Source organism: Papilio polytes, unplaced genomic scaffold (assembly GCF_000836215.1).
Source record: "Papilio polytes unplaced genomic scaffold, Ppol_1.0 DF823177.1, whole genome shotgun sequence".
NCBI lineage: Eukaryota > Metazoa > Arthropoda > Insecta > Lepidoptera > Papilionidae > Papilio > Papilio polytes.
The window spans coordinates 1,578,295-1,599,795 of NW_013526027.1; the positions used below are offsets into that span (position 1 = coordinate 1,578,295).

At 37.2% G+C, this 21,501-nt stretch overlaps 2 protein-coding genes across 2 annotated transcripts; both read right to left on the reverse strand.

Annotated features, from left to right (window-relative positions):
- Positions 1-1,060: 1,060 nt before the first annotated feature.
- LOC106105220 lies at positions 1,061-9,688 on the reverse strand. Its single transcript, XM_013285494.1, has 12 exons — positions 9,531-9,688; positions 8,746-8,892; positions 8,220-8,330; positions 7,339-7,528; positions 6,816-6,916; positions 6,113-6,397; positions 5,519-5,697; positions 4,829-4,968; positions 3,801-3,979; positions 3,019-3,211; positions 2,262-2,729; positions 1,061-1,879 (listed from the first exon to the last, which is right to left on the reverse strand). Exons 3-12 carry the CDS (start codon positions 8,295-8,297, stop codon positions 1,659-1,661), a joined length of 2,034 nt encoding a protein of 677 aa, XP_013140948.1. The 5' UTR covers positions 8,298-8,330; positions 8,746-8,892; positions 9,531-9,688; the 3' UTR covers positions 1,061-1,658.
- LOC106105069 lies at positions 8,713-21,263 on the reverse strand. The gene is made up of 18 exons (XM_013285294.1): positions 21,013-21,263; positions 20,791-20,941; positions 20,307-20,427; positions 19,846-19,933; positions 19,070-19,300; positions 18,194-18,665; positions 17,759-17,844; positions 17,356-17,541; positions 16,875-17,006; positions 16,352-16,437; positions 14,924-15,087; positions 14,116-14,244; positions 13,151-13,293; positions 12,122-12,329; positions 11,570-11,689; positions 10,769-10,969; positions 9,531-9,773; positions 8,713-8,892 (listed from the first exon to the last, which is right to left on the reverse strand). The coding sequence occupies exons 1-18, from the start codon at positions 21,174-21,176 to the stop codon at positions 8,713-8,715; spliced, it is 3,105 nt and encodes a 1,034-aa protein (XP_013140748.1). The 5' UTR covers positions 21,177-21,263.
- Between the last annotated feature and the right edge of the window lie 238 nt (positions 21,264-21,501).

Below are 21,501 nucleotides of genomic sequence, written 5' to 3' on the forward strand. Positions count from 1 at the left end.
AGTTGGTTAAAAAGATATAAATCTACTAATTGAATAGAAAGAAGTCATGAAAAAAAACTCACATTGTGATGGCTACTTAATATTATGATTACACTTTAGCAAGACTTCATATTAATACTACAATATCAGTTACAAGAAAAAAACGAAAAATAGTAGAATAAAAATCAACTAAGAGTATTTTACAATAACATAAAAAAAATATGTGGAATTAAACAATTAGTCAGTTCAAATAAAAACAGTAGCTGCAGTTAATAATATTTATGTTTTAAATTATTATTTTTCAAATAGATAAAAAGCTTCCTGGTTTAAATGAGATTTTTCTACTTAACCTAATTTAACAAACAACCAGCGCATATTAAAGTACTTTAGCATTATAGAAAAAAATACAACTCAACGTAAAACAAAGCACTTATTTTCTACATTATATACAAAATAAATAAGCTCTCACTCAACTGGGGTGGACAGTCTATTGAACTTTTAAGATACTAAAGGCTTGTCCCACCAAATTGTAAATTGTCTGATAACAATTCAACATGTAAAATATGTGATGCAAATATCTGATTTTGTTACCTTCTCTGACAGTGACGTCATTTTTAAGCTATCTGAGCCTCTATCAGCCAGTGGTGGGACAGGCCCTTAATTTTTCACAACAAGAATCACTTTAAATTCCTTTATAGGTTTATGAGATGGCTTATTTATTTATCTTTAAATCTATTTACAACATTTCGTAATTCATTTTTGCATTAATATCCTAAAAAATAACATCTGACATATATAGTAAAGGAGTTACCACTTTTCGTATTTAATTCAGCACAATATAATGAGTCTGTTATTATTTATTAAAGAACTTTGATCCCTCATATGTTCTGCAATAGTCCTATTTATTACAAATTACAATACTTCGATTAAAAATACTTGTAAAAGAAAATGAATAAGTTTTTTTGTCAATAAATAGCATTTTATCGAACAGTGTTGTTTTATTAAAAGAGTGTGAAAGCAAATTTTAATTTTAATCTGTGAATTTTTTATTGTTTCATAATTATGTAAAACAAAAGCATAGAAAAACACATCACATCAAAAAAAGGTTTCAATTATGTCAAAAAAATAAAGTTAAATGTTTTAAAAACTTCAAATAGAAAAATTGTTTCTCATGTCGTTATTATAGATGTTTAGTTTTACTATTTTACTATACTAACTACATACAAAAATACTATTTTAGTAATATATCTCTAACTTATCGTAAACATTTCTAGTTACCCCTCTGTTATTCTTGCAACATTGTTAGTAATTCACAATTTGTTTAGATTTTCCATATTTATTTATTTAGTCCAGATTTTAATAATCGCCAACCCTAAGTCTGTCCAGTACACCTCTTAAATATTAGTTTAGTTTCTTTAATCGACAACCATAGTCCATTTGGGTTCCATCAACAATCCTAAAACGTTAACTTCTGTAGATTACAATTGGCAACCCTAATTTATTAGCATATTTTCCAATAATCGCCAACTATAACCCACTTTAACACACATAACTGGAGCACATTTAATGTTACAAAAATCTTCACGAGATAGATACTTGCGTTGATAATAATGGCAATATTCGCCAACAGTCCACTTGGAAATAATCAACACACACTAAAAACTGGCACATATTTGATGCTACAACATTCTGGAGTGTAATCTTGAGGAATTAGGTGAGAAGCTGCTATCAGGCAGTACACTTGCGTCACCATAAACGGGTGCGGGCACACTGTGTCCGTTTGATGCGTACGGGCTACGCGACCAAGTGCGCGCGCGCGCCACCGGCGTCTCCGGCAACACTGTCTGCGCAGGCGGTGATGGCATCCGCAATTTCCCTCTACTCTGCATATGGTGTTGTACTAGAAAAAAAATATTTTATCAATAACTAGCCCTTCCAGTACAGCTTCGCCCGCATAATACATACATTTATAAAACTTTTATTGCATATGTTAAAATTCAAATGCTTAATTTATATTGCCTTTGCCATTGTCACCATGCTAATTAAATCTTACTAATATTATAAATGCGAAAGTTTAGATGGATGGATGAATAGATGTTAGTAAGCTTTGACGGTTAAATGGATCTCGATGAAACTTGGCACAGATGTAGAACGGAGTCTAGAAAAACACATAGGTTACTTACTAAACTTTTTTTCGCGCGGACGGAGTTATAGGCGAAATTGTCAAATAAATCGATTTTCCTCAATTTTTTTGTTTAAAAAATGAAATAACATAAACTTACCATAAACATATGCTCCTCCCATAGCAATGATAGTCATCAAGGTTGGTAAATACGGCTTCAGAAGTGAGAAGATCGCTCCCAATAGCGTCCCACAGCCAGGATCGCCTTCCCTCTCCACTTCTACGGTAATATCTTGAGCTGTTAACTTCGAAATAACGTGCACGTGTCCACTGCCACACGTCACTTTTTCACTTGACACAGTTACTGTAATTTCACTATCTTTGGAACTCATTTCTATTTTAAGACCAGGTGATGTGGTCAATTTGACCAGCTTTAGTGCTTGAGGATGTCCAGTTATGGTGAAAGTAGCTGGTGGATGGGCTAAGGAGACTTTAGTTAATGGTACTTCTATTGGAGGCAGCAATTGCACTCTAGTACAAGTTCTGTGCGGGCCCCATTCGGCGCATAATTCGATTTCTGTCGATTCGATTATTGACGATGCTGGTATTATTGAACAACCCAATTGACCTGTAAAATTTAATATTTTTTTTAGTTTCCTTCATAAATTTAATCTGTATCTATACTAATATTATAAAGAGGAAATATTTGAATTTATGTATGTATTAAAATAACTCAAAAACTACTGGACCGATTTAAAAAAAATCGTTTACCAATAAAAAATCTATGTTATCAGTGATTAACATAGGTTTTATTTTGATTTTAAGCGGATGAAGTCGCAAGCAACGGCTAGTCTTTAAATAAAATAAATTTTATTTTCTACATAAATTTAGATGTTTTTATTACTAAATAAACTTACCATTGGCTATATCTAGAATAGGTTGTGCAGTGTGCGGTGCTTTGGTTCTACAAATGTATGGCAGTTCCACTTCTATCCCTGTTAACGCGTACTTCTGTTCTTCCGAGCACAGCAACGGTCCCTTAGTAAGACCGCTAGCTTCTAACGACAGCGGTACCATAGAATACGGCCATTCTCCATGTAAAAATTCCATCTGAAATGTTATAAATATTATTTGTCTATTATCACTGAAAACCACTGCCAATATTTATTACTAGTAAACATTTTTTAAATCTTGTGCAGGGGAAATCGCAAGCAATTAAGTCTTAGTGTCGAAATAGTATGACGGAATTTAAATATGGCCAAGATTTTTTATACTCGTTTGTTGTGAAACTAAATAGTTGTGTTGACTGGAAAACAATCGAGAATCGCTTGTGCGGTTGTTTAGTTCTAGGTGTGCCCGCTCTTAAGAGAGTTTAACTCAAAATTCAAACTGTCTGTGTAAACAATAAAAAAAAAACTGCGACAACTGCGACGACTGCGCAATTTGGCGACATTATTTATAAAACATTATTTTTTTCGGATGTAAATAAATAAAACACTGAAAAAAACTGTGAAAAAAAGTTTATCAGCGAAGTGTTCATTCGTTTAAGTTATTGGCCGTTAGATGGAGTTTTTTTTTCAAGTTATTTAAGCTGGCGCTTGACCACGATCCCACCTACTGAAAGTGAAGATGTGGTCGAAAGATGGTACGCGCTACCCTAATAAAAATATTAAACAAGTGTTTAAAGACGCGTGGTAACCTTATTTAAGGGCAGTTGGTGCAGCGTGAGAGCAGCGGGCGGGCGGTCCAGCCGCAGCGCGTGCCTGCCCGTCTCCGCGCCCAGCACGGCCAGCGTGACGCCCGCGCCCGCGTGCAGCGCCACCCCCGCCGGCGCGCGCCACCCCACGCCCTCCAGGCACACCGCCCAGCCGCCACACACTAATAACATAAAACAACTCAATACAATCTATACTATTATAAAGCGTAAACACACGCTTCTTTGTTGCCTTAGATGTCAGCAATTACAGCATGTTTTTGAATAATTATTTTTTTAAATAAAAAGCCCTACACTTGCGTCACACTTTAGGCACAATTTTATCGCCATTAAACTTAGGGGGTAAATATTTTGTATAAAAACCTAATGTGGGAAAGAGACCATAAGTTGCTGCCAACATCAAGGAAGCAAAGTTATCATGTCATGTCATTTTGACATTTGTAATTGATAACTTGACAAATGTAAACAATAAAATATGAAGTCGCACAGGAAGAGCTAGTAATAAAATAAACACAATAATTTAACTACGGAGGTCAGCATCACAGGATATTTTGGAATGATTATCTATACTTCTATACTAATATTATAAAGCGTAAACACTATACGTGTTATGTAGGATATCAGCAACAATTATTTAATAAAAAAAACCTGTTACATGTTGTAAGCTATACATTATCATGCTATTTAATTTTGAGGATAAATTAAGTCTTGAGACGGAGACAGAAACTACAAGCCAATACCAGTAAAAGCGTTGTTATGGTAACGGTAAAAGTTAGCTAATGGCAAAGGCCTTCAATGTCATTTGAGCATATGCATATTGATATTTAAAATTGTAAGTTTTATAGTTGCTACTTATATGAGAGCGAATAAGATTTTTATAAAGTTAACCATAGTAAACAAATATTGAAAAGTATACACAAAACAGACATATTCAGTTTTAAACAAAATATTACTTTGGGTTTTAAATACTTTGCTATAAATTTTCATAAGATTCAGTTATAGCAGTAGCTTACCAATAATCCTATTCCCGTGTGCTTCAGATCCAATGACCAATACTTCATCAGTGACGGTGTGTCCGCCCGCAGTCGCCTGGAAGGTTGCGAATGAACCAATCGTGTCTAGACCGGTGAACACAATCTCACTACCTAGACCGCTGAAACAAAAAACCTAATAAAAACCTATTTTTTACTCACACGACTACAGCCTGTAATTTGCTCAGCCATGAAAACAACGTTGCCGTGGTCTCGTCACAATTAGCCCAGCCGTTCTGGAGATTTACCCTGTAATATGCGACTTGGGAATGGACAGACAATTTTTTTATGTGACTGCTTATCAGCCACTCAAATACATCATCGTGATTTTTTTGTTTTCTATATTCCATACATGAGCATCGGTGGCTCAGAGATTTGAGCACTTGTTGAGGTGACTTGTAATTCACAGGTCTTGGGTTTAAATCCCGGCATGTACCAATGTGATTTTCGAATTTCATATGTACATAATTTACGATGTTCTGATGATGAAGGTAAACATCGTAATATCTTTACATATCGGCGTAGAAATTCAAAGATATGTGTGAAGTCAACCAACACATAGTGCAGCGTGGTTTGAATATGTCATAGTCACTAACTTAAGGCAGGCTCCGAGCCCCTCAGTGGGGACAGTATAGTGAGCTGGTGATGGGTTTATTCGCTAAGTTTAATTACCCGGTAGTTGTACGCCTGACGTGTGCAGGCACAGGCGCAGTAACGGACACGTTGGCCTCGTGCGCGATCAGCTCCCGACCCACAGAGTTCCTCATCACCACGCGGACAGCTTCATCATCCGCGTCACCAGCGGGCTCCGCAGTGCAGTAATGAGGTGTTGCCACTTCCACGTGGATTATCTGAAATTATTGTTCATTTTATTTACACACCTCTTATATAAAATATTTAATGGTTCCTTTTAGAACAGAATACGGAAATATTCTAAAGACAGATTTGTATAAAAATTATAGCAAAACGTAGCCATTTACTAATATTATAAATGCAAAAGTTTAGATGGATGGTTGTTACAGGTTGTAGCCTAAACTGTTGAACGGATCTCGATGAAATTTGACACAGATATAGAACACAATCTGGAAACACATAGGTTATTTACAAGTGTTTTTTATACCGCGCGAAGTCGGGTGGTAAAACTATTATAACATAAATTACCAAATATTAAAAAAAAAATAGGAATACAAAATGAACCCATTTGTTTAAATTTAAAGTCATCAGAATTAACATAAAACGGCTTTAAAAAACCAAAAATTAACTCACCGTTTCCCTATAAATATTATTTCTCTCATCTTTATGTTGTGCTGCAATCACTCCGTGTCCTGGTTTAATGCCTTTCACGTCACCATTAGGGGTCAATTCAAACACGCCCTCGCCGTATGAGGTCCAAACGCACCTCGGTGTTGACCTCAGACGTACTGACGACCCAACAGCGAGAGCTAATCGTTTTTCAGAAGATAAATCGACATTTGTACTATCCATAGATATGCGTATATCTGATATTCCTAGTATCTCAATCGTACTGTCCCATGATCGAGTTTCTGCCACCTAAAATAATAATACATACTTTTAAATGGCTCCTATGGAAAGTGTCTTAAGTTTAAATTACAAGTTTTGTAAGACAAAATTTTAAATATTGATACTGTTCCTTACGACTAATTTAAAATAAACATACTAAACACAACCTAAATGTAGTTTTTATTTCCATCATTATTTACGAACACAGATATCAGTATTATCAAGTTACATTTATAAAAATAAAACTAGGTGTAAACCGCAAAATTGTGGTTTACTATAGTTTATGTAGGAGCCATCGTAATATTAGAAATGCTAAAGTTTAGACTGACGGATGTTAGAAAGTATCTCAGTGCAACGGATCTCGACAAAATTTGACATACAGATTACTTATTAAAAAATCTAGTCATTTAATGCAAATGTTATTAAAACAATATCTTCTTTGTTTTACCTGTCCCATGTTTCGAACTCTGACGTCTATAGTTATAACACCCGGTTTCAACGGCACCACGCGCACCGCCAACCCTTCAGCTATTGATCGCTCCAATAAATCTGAAAATTAAAGTAAAATCAACTTAGTGGAAACATACACTTTAATACTAACATTTGTTTCTACTTAAGTGATACTAGAAACATTTGTTTCTTTAAAAAGGCGGCAACAGAGCAAACTACCAACGGAATTTGCTAAATAAGCGAGTCGACCTCCATACATAGACATTCCTATTTGTTTGCGACCATGCTTATTTAATCAACGGAAACGCACGAAAGTAGATGTTTCCAGTACTTATGTGTGGTCCCCTAGCCCATCAGATTTACTTCATTTTTCCATTCTTTTCTTCTGCAAAAAAAAGAATGGAACCGAGTTTTTCCCTTTCCATTCTTTTTTTCTACAAAAAAAAAGGGAAACACCTGGTGCACCGACCCTACGGGAGTAGGATGAAGTAGGGGAGATGATAATGATGGTGCAGGCCTACCATCAATATGTCCAGTGTAGAGCCTGGCGGCGGCGGGGTCGCGCAGGGTCCAGAGGACGCGCGGCGGCGGCTGCACGGCGGCGAGCGCGGCCGGCGCCAGGCCCGTCGCGCGCACGCTCAGCGGCCCCGGCGCGCCCACCAGCAAGCTCTGCGTCGCCGCAGACACGCGCAGCCCGGAGATCGGCACCACCTACACGACACTTTGTACTTATTAATCTATACATCATCAACTTGCCCTTATCCCTTATATCAGCACAGTATGTGTTGCTCTTCCATACATTTCTATCAGCCGTCGTATCTGAATCCACTCCTTTCTTAATCATACCCTCTTCAACACAAATCATCCATATTTTCTTCGGTCTTCCTCTTCCTTTGTAGCCATCATTCATTCTTAATTCTTTCAGGTTTATTTCCCAACGTCTCGTCACATAACATGTCCATACCACGCTAATCTTTTGTTTCTCAATTCTTCCACCAATATTTACTAATCTATACAAAATATACAAAACCGAACGTTTTGTTTGCTATAACCAAAATATGACTAGCTTTCACTCGCGACTTCAACGTGAAATTAATAAAAAGTATGTAGATTTTGTGTTCTTCCAGACTTTCGTTTAGGCTATAACTGTAACAAACATTCATCCGTCTAAACTTTCGCATTTATAATATTAGTATAACATAAAAATGTTGAGCAAATCTAATATCTTGTCTTTGAGTATCGTAACTTACTGACCAGAAACGCTTATTGTGTAAATTAGCCCTTCAGAAAACACCTATTTTGGATGTAATATAGCGGGGCATGTAGGTGTTTTTGATCATGTAAAAAGATTTTATTACTAAATGCTGGCATATATAAGAAAAGCAATGACAGTATTATGAACCTCAATTTCGGCCTCCGCACTGGCCATCTCAACATTAGCGATGTCTGTAGCGACCAGCTTGACGCGCGCCGTACCCATCGCAAGCCCGTGCACTAGACCACTCGGAGAAACCTGGAAAAGTCAAAAAAACTTATTATTAATACTGATTAATAAAGAATTTAAAAGGTAATTCCTTTGTGATTTCAACGATGGAGATGCATAGGAAGGGAAAATTATCCCTTTATGTGCATCCTCCGTCGTTTAAGGGTAGACTAATCTGGAATAGCGGATGCTTATGAGAAGTGGTCGCCTTTACGGCGAATTCAGGTGGCCACTCGTTCGTTACCTTGTAATATAAAAAAAATATAACAGTTTTTCCTGCGAGAAATTGAAAACAACAAAGTAAACTTATGTATTCTTTCAGACTATGCTCTACATCAATGCCAAATTTAATCGAGATTCAGCTTTTAGGCTACAAACTATAACAAACACACATCCAAACTATAACTGTATATTATAATATTAGTAAAATAATAAAAATAATGACTTCTATTTTATCAGTGGTGTCTGCGAGGCGGTAGTGCAGGTCTGCGAGGTGGTGCGGCGGGCCGCCCGCGTGCCGCAGCTGCAGCCGTGCGCCCGGCGGCACGCGCGCCGCGCCCGGCACCACGCGCAGCGCGGGGAACACCACCACCTGCAACACAATAACACATATGCATGCATTTTTATGGATTATACCCAACCGTCATCCCGCTCTGTCCCTTAATGGTGATAGTGGGATTAAAGGTGGGACGGATGAAATTTTTTATTACGATACATAATCCATTTGATGACCATTGACCTAAAGAAAATTATATAAAATCAAGATTTCCGTGCGACTAAAACGCGGCCTAAATGTGCCGGAGTGTTGTAACTTCAAACAACGACAAAATATTTGATTGGTTCTCAGAGTTATCAAAAGTGCTTAAATTCACCTATAACTTCGACTAATAGCGTTGCGTTTTATAACTTGGCGAGGGAAATTAAAAAAATACACCATTGAATGATAAAATGTGTCTATCAGATTGTAAAAGACACTTACGTAGTAAAGTAGTTCTCTATTTGACCGAAAAACTCATATGCTACAGATAAACTTCAGACCGCTTATGACATAGTAACCTACGTTGAGAGACATTAAAATAATTAAGGTTAAGGCGTATAAGTTGTGGCGAACAAAACCGTAGACCACTAACCATAATGAGTAGCGGTTTTGTGTATTATCGGTTTGACTGAAAAACTTAATTTGCTTTATTTCTATAGATATACATTAATATATAGGAATAGGCAACATACATCGATCTCCGGGCTCCAGACGCCGGCGATGGCGGCGCGCACCCTGGCCGCGCCCTCCTGCACGCCGCACAGCTGGCCGTCCTTAAGGCGCAGCGCGCCCGCCACGCGCCACTGCGCCGGCCGCGCGCTCGCCACGTAGCGCCGCGACACGCCCCGCGCCAGCGCGCGCGCCTCCACGCACCCGCCCACGCTCACCGCGCGCGCGCTCGCCACCTCCACGCTCACCACCTCCTCTATATTCACCTGGAACAAATGTATAATTTTCTTCATTTCATAACGAAATTACTGTAGTCTTTTTTTTTATAACATAAGGTGGCAAACGAGCAAGCGGCCACCTCCATCCGCCAAAATGGCGAAGCGACCGCTGCCCGTAGACATCCGCAATTGCAGATGCGTTGCCTACCCTTATCCGACGGAGGAGGAGACGCACATAAAGAGGATTTTCCCCTTCCTATGCATCTCCTCCACTGTTAAATCCACTTCCCCTTCCCATCCTCTCCTTTTAAGAAAAGGGTGGTAAAGAGAAAGGGACTTAAATTAGGCCTCCGGCACCACACTCATCAGACGAAATACGGAATTGCTTCAATTTCATGCCTGTCTTCTGTGTGGTCGTGGTATTACACCGGGCGTGCCGGCCTATTCGTGCTAAGGTGTTAAAGCGGGCACTACCACTGTTGTCTGCGACTCTCTCCGTCCATGCAGTGTTAAAAATATATACGAAAATAAAAAAAAAACTATGTATTCTTCGAGAACCTGTAATTTTTCGAACTAAACACATGTGTTACTCACATCTCACGAAAACCTTAGACTATCCTCTACATCTGTGCTTAATTTCATCGAAATCTGATTAACAGTTTAGGTCAGCCACAAACTCAAAAAACCATCCATTTAAACTTTCACATTTATATAATAATTTAAAAGTTTTATTTCCAGTCTTTCATTTATTAAGAGTTCTTTAGCGCAGAACATTCCATCTATCTATAAACAGCTACCTTCCAGTCAAAGACAAATCGGTCCACCAGTTCCAGAGATGAAATGAAGACCTGAGCCGTTTCCAAGATTACCCGGAATAAAAGCGGCTTACGGACAAACACACAGAAAAAATTTTAAACGCGATTTTCCTTATCAGCAACAATTTCATCATCATTCTGAAATCTGGAATTTTTCTTTAGATATTACAGACACTCCAATTTTATTATATGTATGGGTATAGATATTGCTATAGGATTTATACGTACTTCGATAAGTTGTTTCTCTCCCAGGACGCAGAGGTCGGAGACGAGCAAGTGGTAGTTGCCGGGCGCGGGCGCGGCGGCCGCCAGCGCGCCGCCCTCCACGCTCGCCACCACGCCCTTCGGCGCCTGCACCGCGTAGCGCCCGCTGCCGCCACTCACTGTAGCTATATCTGATACTAATTCACCTTCCCATGCGATATTAGTCTGGAAATTAACATTTTTAAAATTAGTTTTTTTACAAAATTACTTCCCTCTTAACGTAAAGTGTAAATAGAGACTTCTTTATAAAGGATTTTGGCAATCACGGGATATTATAGATTTAATTTTAATATAAAGCTACTACGACACGCCTTAGGCTATATATTTTCGCCCTATTATATTTAGTTATGTAAATTATAAAAAACTAGGAGTTGCTTGCAACTACGACCAAGTGAAATCAAAAGATCATAAAAATAACCTATGTTACTCACTGATAACGTAGCTTTATAATGGCAAAAGAATTTTGAAATCGGCGCAACAGTTTTTTAGTTATTTCATTGCATACAAAAAACAAATCTTTCCTCTATATAACATTACTATAAACGTTTCTGAAAGAAAGGGACAAAAACTGCAAGTCAATAGCAGCAAAGAGTCGAGATAGACACGAATACTTTCTCAGGCATAGCCAAGGGCCTTTGTTGTCATTTGAACTTTTAAATGTTGACTTTGCATTAAATTTTTTTTCGGAATATTAACCATACAACAAAGTTCCATGTGATGCGGATGTAGCGTATGGGAACAGCTGGGATTTAAGAAATTACGTACCTTGATGGGATCACATTTCAAAGGCGCGACAACTTTAGCTTGTATAGAGGCGGTTGCTTCTCGAATACTGGCTTTGATAGTACCCGTCCATCCTATAGCTTGGTCTTCAGCTACCACCAACTGCAAAAAACACAAATATTTTTTTAATTCATAAAACATACATTTTTATGATCACAGAGATTCAAAACATATATGGACGAAGCATAATTAATACTTTACTTGAGACATTTTTCACACAATCCACTAACGCTATTGGTGGATCCTCAAAACCATGTCAATAAAATTAATTGTATTTAAATTATTTGCCAATATGTACTAAATAATAATTAAATGTTTGTTTTATTTTGCACCACTGTTTAGTTTATTTTATAACAAAAGGTAGAGCTTATAATTTTTATAATATGTCAATACTAGAACACGAGGTGACGTACTAAACTTGACAACATAGTACCTATCAAAGAAGTTACCGGTGAAAAAATATTGTTCCCTATGTCTAGTCTATATATTTCTTATATGTTTTTAGGTAAAATTAATAAAACATTAATTGCTTACTTGATAATAGTTTAAAGGCACAGGCACTGGGGCATATTCGGGATCAGTTTCTACAAACAGTCTGTCCGATGCCGTGAACCCTATTCCCGCGCGGTTAGGTTGCAATTCCCATGACACTCTCGGACCGCTTTCGTCCAACAACTCTCTGCCGATTGCATCCATTAATATCACCTTCAACGTCACTTCTTGTCCTGGACGTAACCATAATCTGGAAATGAAAATTATCTATAATTAAAATAACAACCATAAAATCTGTAACTAACGCTAATGAGGAGAAAAAGTGTCTTATATCCATAAATTTAACATAATCGAATGTACTAAATAGCAAAAACTTCTCCTAAATTTCTCTAAAAACACTAAAAAAAGCAACAATAATGTATAAAAACTTTAATAGATTAAAAATGAAAGAACTGTGGCCACTAGCGCCACCTATAGCTTCTAGTTTTTCTTCCCATTAGTTAAGTGACCTTAAATCCACTCTTAATTACTTTAAGTGCTATATTACTTAACTACTAGCTTTTGCCTGCGACTCCGTACGCATGGTATTATAATAACCAAAGTAATTGTCTTATGTTTCTCCAGACTATCCTCCACATCTTACTATTATTATCAATGAGAAAGTTGAGATGTATGGATGAATGTTTGATAGAGTTTGTAGCCTAAACAGCTAAACGGATCGCGATGAAATTTGGCATAGACGTAGATTATTTGGAAGAATTCATAAGCTACTAAGTTATGTTTTTTTTTTTTAATTCCACGCGGACGGAGTTTCGGACGAAAGCTAGTATATGGTTAATTTAAATGAGATCCATCCAAACTTTGGTATTTATAAGTACACAAACATAATATAAATGTATTTGTTATTGTGTGTTAAAATAAATGGAAATAAAAAAATATAAGTAGCATATGTGTTCTTCCAGACTATAACCAACGTTTATGCCAGATTCGTCGTGACCTGTTTAGCCGTTTAGGCTACAAACATCCATCCATCTATAAACTTTCGCATTTATTAGTAAGATATAGACTTACTTGTGTCCTTCGCTACAATTGCCGGGGCTGGGCGGGGGCTCAAGGCGCATGCGCGACACGTGTGGCGCGCACGACACCTCCAGCTGCACTGACTCGCGCTCCAACTCCGATTGGGAAGATACCTCCAACTGCGTGTCTCCTTTCTGGAATACATTTATTTAAAAACATCACTTTCAACAACAAAAACAATCACATCACTGACAGTGGTAGTGCCCGCTTTAACATGTTAGCACTGCAGGGCCGGCACGCCCTCAGTAATACCACGACCACACAGAAGACAGGCGTGAAGTGGAAGCAATTCCGTGTTTCGTCTGATGAGTGTGGTGCCGGAGGCCTTATTTTAGTCCCTTTCCCTTTACCACCCTTTTCTTTTAAGAAGTGGATTTGACAGTGGAGGAGATGCATAGGAAGGGTAAAAATCCTCTTTATGTGCATCTTCTCCGTCGATAAGGGTAGGCAACGCATCTGCAATTGCGGATGTCTATGGGCAGCGGTCGCTTCGCCATTTTGGCGGATTCAAGTGGCCGCATGCTCGGTTGCCACCTTATGTTATAAAAAAAAAATCACTTTATGTCGGTTTTAATGTCTGCCTGTTCACATTTAGCCAGTACCGACCAAGACAATGGACTGTACCAGACAATAAGCCAATATCGTGGCATTCAGCTGGCATATGTACACTAACCGGCGTCAGTGAATATATAATCCATGCTTAAGATGTCCCGTTCAACTGTTGTTCTGTCCAACTGTAGTGGCCAAGTGTAAACCGCGCGTTATACTTAAAACGTAATAAATATAGTTTAAAAGAAGACACTAATTATTATTTTCATAATTCGCAAGGTATTAGGTGTTAGAGTGAATTTTTCTCGAATTACTTTTATTTCTGTCCTCACTATAAACTTTTCAATATTACAAACAACAATAAAGGCAATAAATAATTGTCAATATATGACTATTATTTAATTTACCCTGCGACATCTTAAGGTGAATACTTCTAGTTCCGGGTACTTGTGTGGTGAGGGTCCATCTCTGTACACCAACTCTGCAACACGAGGGTCGCTGGATGATGGCACTAGAGATTCACCTTCTGCTAACACCTGTAAAACAACATATTAAGAAAAAAGAACCCTTAAATAGACATAACATGCTGTCTTTCTTTAGGTTAAATAGAAAACTCTTTTTTTCTCGATTAACTCATCGTCCATTTAAGCTATATATAATCTTCATATATTGCACATATGTATGTCCATAAAACATACAATACATTTGTATGTTTTTGAGGTTGATGTTGTCATCAATCTCAAAAACCCATGCCAATGATTCGGAAAGAGCACTCGTTCAATTTTTGAGCCCTGGTGTGAACAATGCTCGTTGTCCCAATGATCGCTGAAATTCGAAAGCTAGCCTCCGCCTGCTAATCCGTCCGTGTAGAAATAAAAAACAAATACAAGTAACCCTTGAGTTCTTCCAGACTATATTTTTTTCACGTTTATATTACTAGTAGGATTTTTAATTAATTAAGAAGTGAATTAAGAGACAATGGCAAATTGGTTATAAGTAAAACTTAGAGCCGCCAGAGGGCGCTGTATGTATAGTAAGAGCACGAGCACACCTTTGACTAAACTATCACAACGAATGTCGATTATTTCGCAGCCCAATCAAACATCAAGTAGTGTGCGCATCTCCCTATTAGTTCATAGGAGTCAATGCGCGACAAAACAGTTGTGCGATAGTTTATTGAAAGGTGTGCGAGGGCTGTTAGTGTGAGTGCATTACTGGGGCAGTGGCGGAGATGAGTGCGGCGGCGTGCGCCGGCCAGCGCAGACGCGGCGCGGCGCGCACCGCCACGCGCGCGCTGTCGCCGGCGCGGCCGCGGGACACACGCACCAGCGACACGCCGCGCGACGACCACACGCCCTGCACCACGCAGCACGCGCCCTCTACACGTAACGGTAACACAACATTATTATATCCTACATAACTATTCTATTTTAGTTATTAATCAGTGTAAACCATTCTCATTTTATTGTATGTATTAATATTTATGCTGCATATCTATCGTATTGAATATAAAACATGATTAATAGGTTGATATAGTATGGGCATGTTTTAGAATTGACAAAGAGAATTCAGCTATGGCATTTAAGTAGAAAGTAAATTAAAAAATATATATGACAAATTTTGCAAGCCTTAGGGTGAGTTGCATCAAATCGCTGGTTATCGTAAAAGTTATAATAGGGTTACAAGTGCAAAAACATATTCTCACAGAGGTTTTATGTGTTTATCGTTTATACAATGGAAACATTTAAACCTGAATGTAACTAAAGTGTCAAGTTGGTGTCAAGTATGACATTTACGTAAATTAAAATGTTTGGAAATACATGTTTCGCCGATTATATTTATGTATCATACGCATGGTATTTTATAGTGAAATAAACTTTTTGCCCACGAAGATGGAGAAAATGGCAAACTCTTGTGAAAATAAACTAGTTTGGGCCATTATTGAAACTGTATTTACTTTACTACTCAAATATGTAGCAAAAATGAAGCAATAAAATTATACAAATATAAATGCATCTTATTTATTTTCCATATTATAAATTGTCCTTTTATGGAGGACATTTTTTTAAATAAGAGAAAAGGGACAAGCGCTGTTGCTATGGCCTTAGACACTCGAAATTTGTCCAAACTGAATGTTTGGCCAAATTTCGAGTTCCATCTTGGAAATCCATTATTTCCGAGCACGCAAGACTTTATTCTTCTGGATTACGTATAGGATAATAGTAGAGATTTTCGTTTTCCATTACTTTTTCCATTATTTGTGCTTTTGAAGATAAGAGCTTGTGACAGTTGACACTACCGAACTGACACTAACCGTAACGCTAACTATAACCGCCCAAAATCGGGCGGTTATGATTAGTGTCAAATATGACGTCATTTTGACCAGCGCAAAACTGGTGTAGCGAATATCATGAACATCCGAAGACGTAACCATCGGGAATGTGCTGGTTAAGGTTTATAGTTAGTTAATGTAACGCATCCTTAGTAAATTTTAAGGTTATTCCAAATATTACTGTTACAAATAATTTTAACTTTAACGGTAATCGGCGATATGGTGCAACTCACCCTTAGTGTTGATAAGGTTAACTTTACGCTAGTAAAAAGCAAGACTTCTAACTTAAAAAATAAAATATAAAATCTTACCAATTGGCTGCACCCACGTAGCGGCTGTCACGTTATGCGGCTCGGGACCCTCTAGCAATGTCGTTGCCAACGTCGCACAATTACATCTGCATACACATATACATTTAATTGAATAACAATGATAAAATTAAAAAAATATAATAAAACCAGGGTGTCTGTATGTAATATAGAAAGAAAAAAATCGCGAATATGATGTATTTGCGTTGTTGATAACGAGAAAAATGTTTGTCTATCTGTCTGTCCACAAGCCGCCTTTGTTCCGGGTAATCTCCGAAACAGCTGTGCCGATTTTAACGGGACTTTGACTAAAGGGTTGCTGACATGGACTGGCATATTTTTTTAAAGTCCGCACTGTCAAAATGGCGACCGGACCACTATATCTGAAACGGGTTGACCAATTTTGACGGAACTTAGACTGGAAGGTGGCTGATTGACGCGGGAATGTAATAGGCGTTATTTAATTCCGCATTAACAAAGTTTGCAGGCGACAGCTCATATAGTAACGCAGATGGCAGTAACTTACACGTGAAAGTTATATAGTTCCCCCGTGTTGGGGTGGGTGGCGGTGAGCGCGACGTGCAGGTGGTGGGGGCGGGCCACGCGCGCCTGCCCCGAGCTCGACACCTGGAGCAGCTCCGGCGCCGCAGACCACACCCTGCACACAAACATACATCACTATTAAGAAGAAAATACACACTAGAACATCGAAATATATGACCCGTCCCTGTGACAGTCAATGTAAGGCAGCAGCCTGACTATTGGACTTAATTACTTTGAAACAATTTTATTAATGTCTATAACACAAAAATACCTAACTCTCAGCCTCTTTGTACACAAATCTTCATTTTATTTACTACTAGCTTTCGCCCGAGACTCGGTTCATACTGATATAGTACCTTTCAGAGAATGTACCAATGAAAAAATGTTGGTCACTATACCTCATTTACTTTTTTAATATCTGTGTAACATAAACTGTAATAATTAACTATGTAAGAGAATTTTACCTTCCATTAGCTTTAATATGAGGATATTTCTTCAAATACACTTTGACATCCAAATAACCAAATCCGAGTACATTAACAAGTCCTGTGGGTGCAACTGATAACACATTCTGACTCTGTATAGACGTTTCACTCTCTGCCCACACCACTTCCTCATCACCTCCGCCACGATACTTCAATTGTATATCCCTGCAAAAACAACAGAATAAATCATCATCACCAGCTCCCTATACATCCCCAATGAGGTGCTCGGAGCCAACCCCAGGTTAGGAGAAAAAATAAACAAACAAAAGCTTGTTTTCATGCTACTAATTATTTTGGAGAAAAAAAATGTTAAATAAATATTACATTTAGCATTTCTTAATTGTTTTTATTAAGGAAAAAAAGGGTTAATACTATTACTTACTCAATATTCTCAGTCCAAGCAATAAATAGTTCAGGTGGTACAATTTCCAATGGCTCTATCGCTGTTCCAGAAACTTCACCTTCAACCTAAATTACATAATTAAATTAAGAAATGAACATAAAAAAGCTACTTTATAGAGTAACAGAAGTTTGCAACGAAATACTAAAACAAATTTTTATCACTTCGCTTAGTAAACGCCGCTTAAAATCTGATAGACATTGAAATTTTAATGGAATTTAAAACTCTATTATAAGTTTTATGCCCTGTCCCACCACTGGCTGATAGAGGCTCAGATAGCTTAATAATGTCACTATCAGATAAGGGAACAAAATCCTATATTTCCATCACCTATTTTACATGTCCAATTGTTATTAGAAAATTTACAATTTAGTAGGACTGACACTAAAAATTCAGTCTTTAACAATAATAACATACCTTAGTCATCAAAGTCCTTCCAGCGATCGAATATAGCTTCGCAGTAATAGTAAACTGTCCTGCATTCCGAGCCATTGCATCTGTTATTGTACCATTGTCCGTAGACTTAATCAAATCAATATTAGCCTCTCCTTCCACTGACAAACGTATTAACATCTCATCGCCAGCTGTTAAAGGGCGACCTTCTGCGTCATACACCACACAATGAACCGTAAACATTTCACCATAAACAACTAAATTAGCCGGCCTTAATTTCACACGAATACTATGAGGTTCGGACACTGTTAACGTAGCTCTTGCTACTTCTGTCATACCGGACATCAATATTACATTAGTTGTACCAATCTTCGTGCCTCGGACTAAGCTGATAGCATCTTCCAGTTTAGCTACAAAATTATCTGGCACACTCAAACTGTATAGAGTATCTCCTATACTTTGAACTGTGAGGCGACCTGCTCTCATTCTAAGCACCCTGAAATAAAAAAAAAATTTTACTGGTGTGTAATGACTAGTTTTGGAACTGGATTACCTTCAACTGTGTTCGTAAAAGTTATTTTCAAAAGACGTATACAAAAATGATATTACTACTAGCTGTAGCCCGCGACTCCGTCTGCGCGTAAAAAAATAGTAGCCTATTTTAGTGGCAACTCGTAATTTAAATTTAAAAATACTAATTATATTACTTGTTATGGAGTTCACCAGACCTATTAATTTCAGAAACTATTGAGCCGATTCTAAAAATTCCTTCACCATTAGAGCGGTAATTTATCTGTAAGTAACACAGGCCACGTTTTTTATTATTTTTTTTAATTCACGCATACAAAGTCACAAGCAACAGCAAGTTTATAATATTAGTATGATAGTTACCACACTTACTTATATCGTAAGGAATCTTGAGGTGCAATAACTGCTGTAACTGGGTTCAGAACAACACTGGCAACCACTTTCAAATTAAAACCAGTGCAGATATCACCCAGGCATACTGTCACCCGGCACTCTCCCATAGCCTGTCCATATAAAAGTACCGCATGAGATCTGAAACCTTTCGCTTCCAGTTCCGCGACACCTGGAGGTGCTTCATAATCAGTGTCACGCCAACGAACTAATCTGTTGAAAAGAAATATTTACATACAATTTTACATATCCATATAAATAATTTGTATGAAATGTGCCATACATTATTATAATAATGCGAAAATTAATATCTAGGCGAATGGTGAACCAATGGAACAATATTCATTACCATCGATCTCAAAATGTGGTACCATCATCCTTTTGCATCCCTTACGGAGGGTCGGCACAGTATGTGCTGCTCTTCCATACATCTCTATCATGCTAACACTAATTTCAAAATGTAGTATGCATTATGCAATAATGTGAAGTATGTTTTGTAAGAATAAGAGACAATACAAAATTTTCCTGATAATCATAGCCAATATGATTTTATAACACATCGCAGACCATATTTTATATTATTTACAAAAATGGTTGTACTTGTTGATATGTATAGGTTGACCATTCCTGATATATGTAAATAATTTTTCTTCAAAGGTGAGATGAAGGTTAATGACTCGCTAATTATTATTGGGACAGGGTTAAAGTGCATTTTTTAAATCATAGACAATTAGAACAAGATTATACAAATAACTTACGTAACTACAGGTTCTTCTCCATAACTATTCCCGAGATTCTCTATGGTCCAACTAAAGGTTACACCTTCCAATGATGAGAATGTGTTACCTAAAAGAAAATAATACTACAAATAATGTGTACAACAAAACTTAGTATAGGTATTGGTAAATCCTACTTATTGTAGTGCAGTACTGATGAATATAGTGATAACAGTGACACTAGACTAGAGTGTCAGTAACTCTGGGGTTTAAGCACTTGACTTCTATTCTACAGGTCTTGGGTTCAAATACTTGCTTGTGTGAATGTGATTTACCCAACGTTCTTATGGTGAGAAAAACATTGTGATGCCACCCGCACTTAGCCAGCATGATTAACTATGGCTTTGCCCCTAACTTAGGGTGGGCTTTGAATCCATGATCGTCATTGGAGACATGTAGTGAGCTGGCGATGATGATGAGTGATATTAGAAATAGTAAATTACCTTGTTCTTCAAAGGCAACAACTTCAAAAGCCTCTGGGGCTTCCTCTAAATACAACTTCCATGTTGTACTTGTTATACTTAATGAACTGATTTTGTCAATGTCAACATCACCTCGCAATATCTGGAAATTAATATATGAAAATTATTATAAAACACCTCTTCCTAAAATAAAAAATAAGTAAAAACAAAGATTGTTAAATGTTTTCTCCATAATTTTGAATTTATTTAGTGTAAAATATTCCAATAATAATGACTTGTATTATTACATTTACATAAAAAATTACCAAGTCATGGCCATACAAAATTCTAGTAAATGAACAAAATAATATTAATTAGATGTCAAAATAGTTATGTATACGTAATATTCGGTTTAACGATTAATAATCTGAGCATTGGAAAATATTTTAGACTATAAAATTTGATTGTTATAATTTGTTTACATGTAAATTGTAAATTCCCGCCAAAATTAAACAATTTCCATTACCTCGCCTGTATTCACTTCTTCAGCTAAAATTATTACTGAACCAGGTGACACACACGTTTTAGATACTGAAACCCGAGCCGCCCGGGAACAGTGACCCCAAGTATCGTCGTAAAGGGGTTCCAAATCGATGATGTCATCGCGGGACAAACTCCTGCACAAAAGTATACAAACTTAGCCATAAAATAAATGGCGTACTTTACAACGAATAAATCGTAAACTTACCACTTGTAACAGCCCCCTTCAATTATTTCAAAAGTGAAGTTTACATACAAATTTTCAAACCATGGTAGTAGTACCCTCGGACTGTTTATTTTGGCACAGTCACATATTATAGTATTTGCAAATAACACTAATGCTAGAACCACAACTTTATGAAGTAATTCCATAATTATTCACATATCAACAGCAAGATTATGGGTTTAAATAGAATATTTTTAATACCTCTAACCTATAAATTGAACTCGCGAATTTCAAATATTTGACGTTTATTTTTTTTATCGAGCGTTTAAGGATAGACTATAAAACCCGGTAGGTTCTTTGAAAAATCAAAACATTGAAATAAAATGCATGTTTTACAAAAACCTTATCGGAAATTAAATTATTTTAATGAAGAATCATCAAATTGATAAGGCAATAAACAAAATTTCCAAAACTGTTAAGATAGTTGATTTTTCCCCGAAGTGTTTCAAAACGCTTCAAGTAAAATGTCAA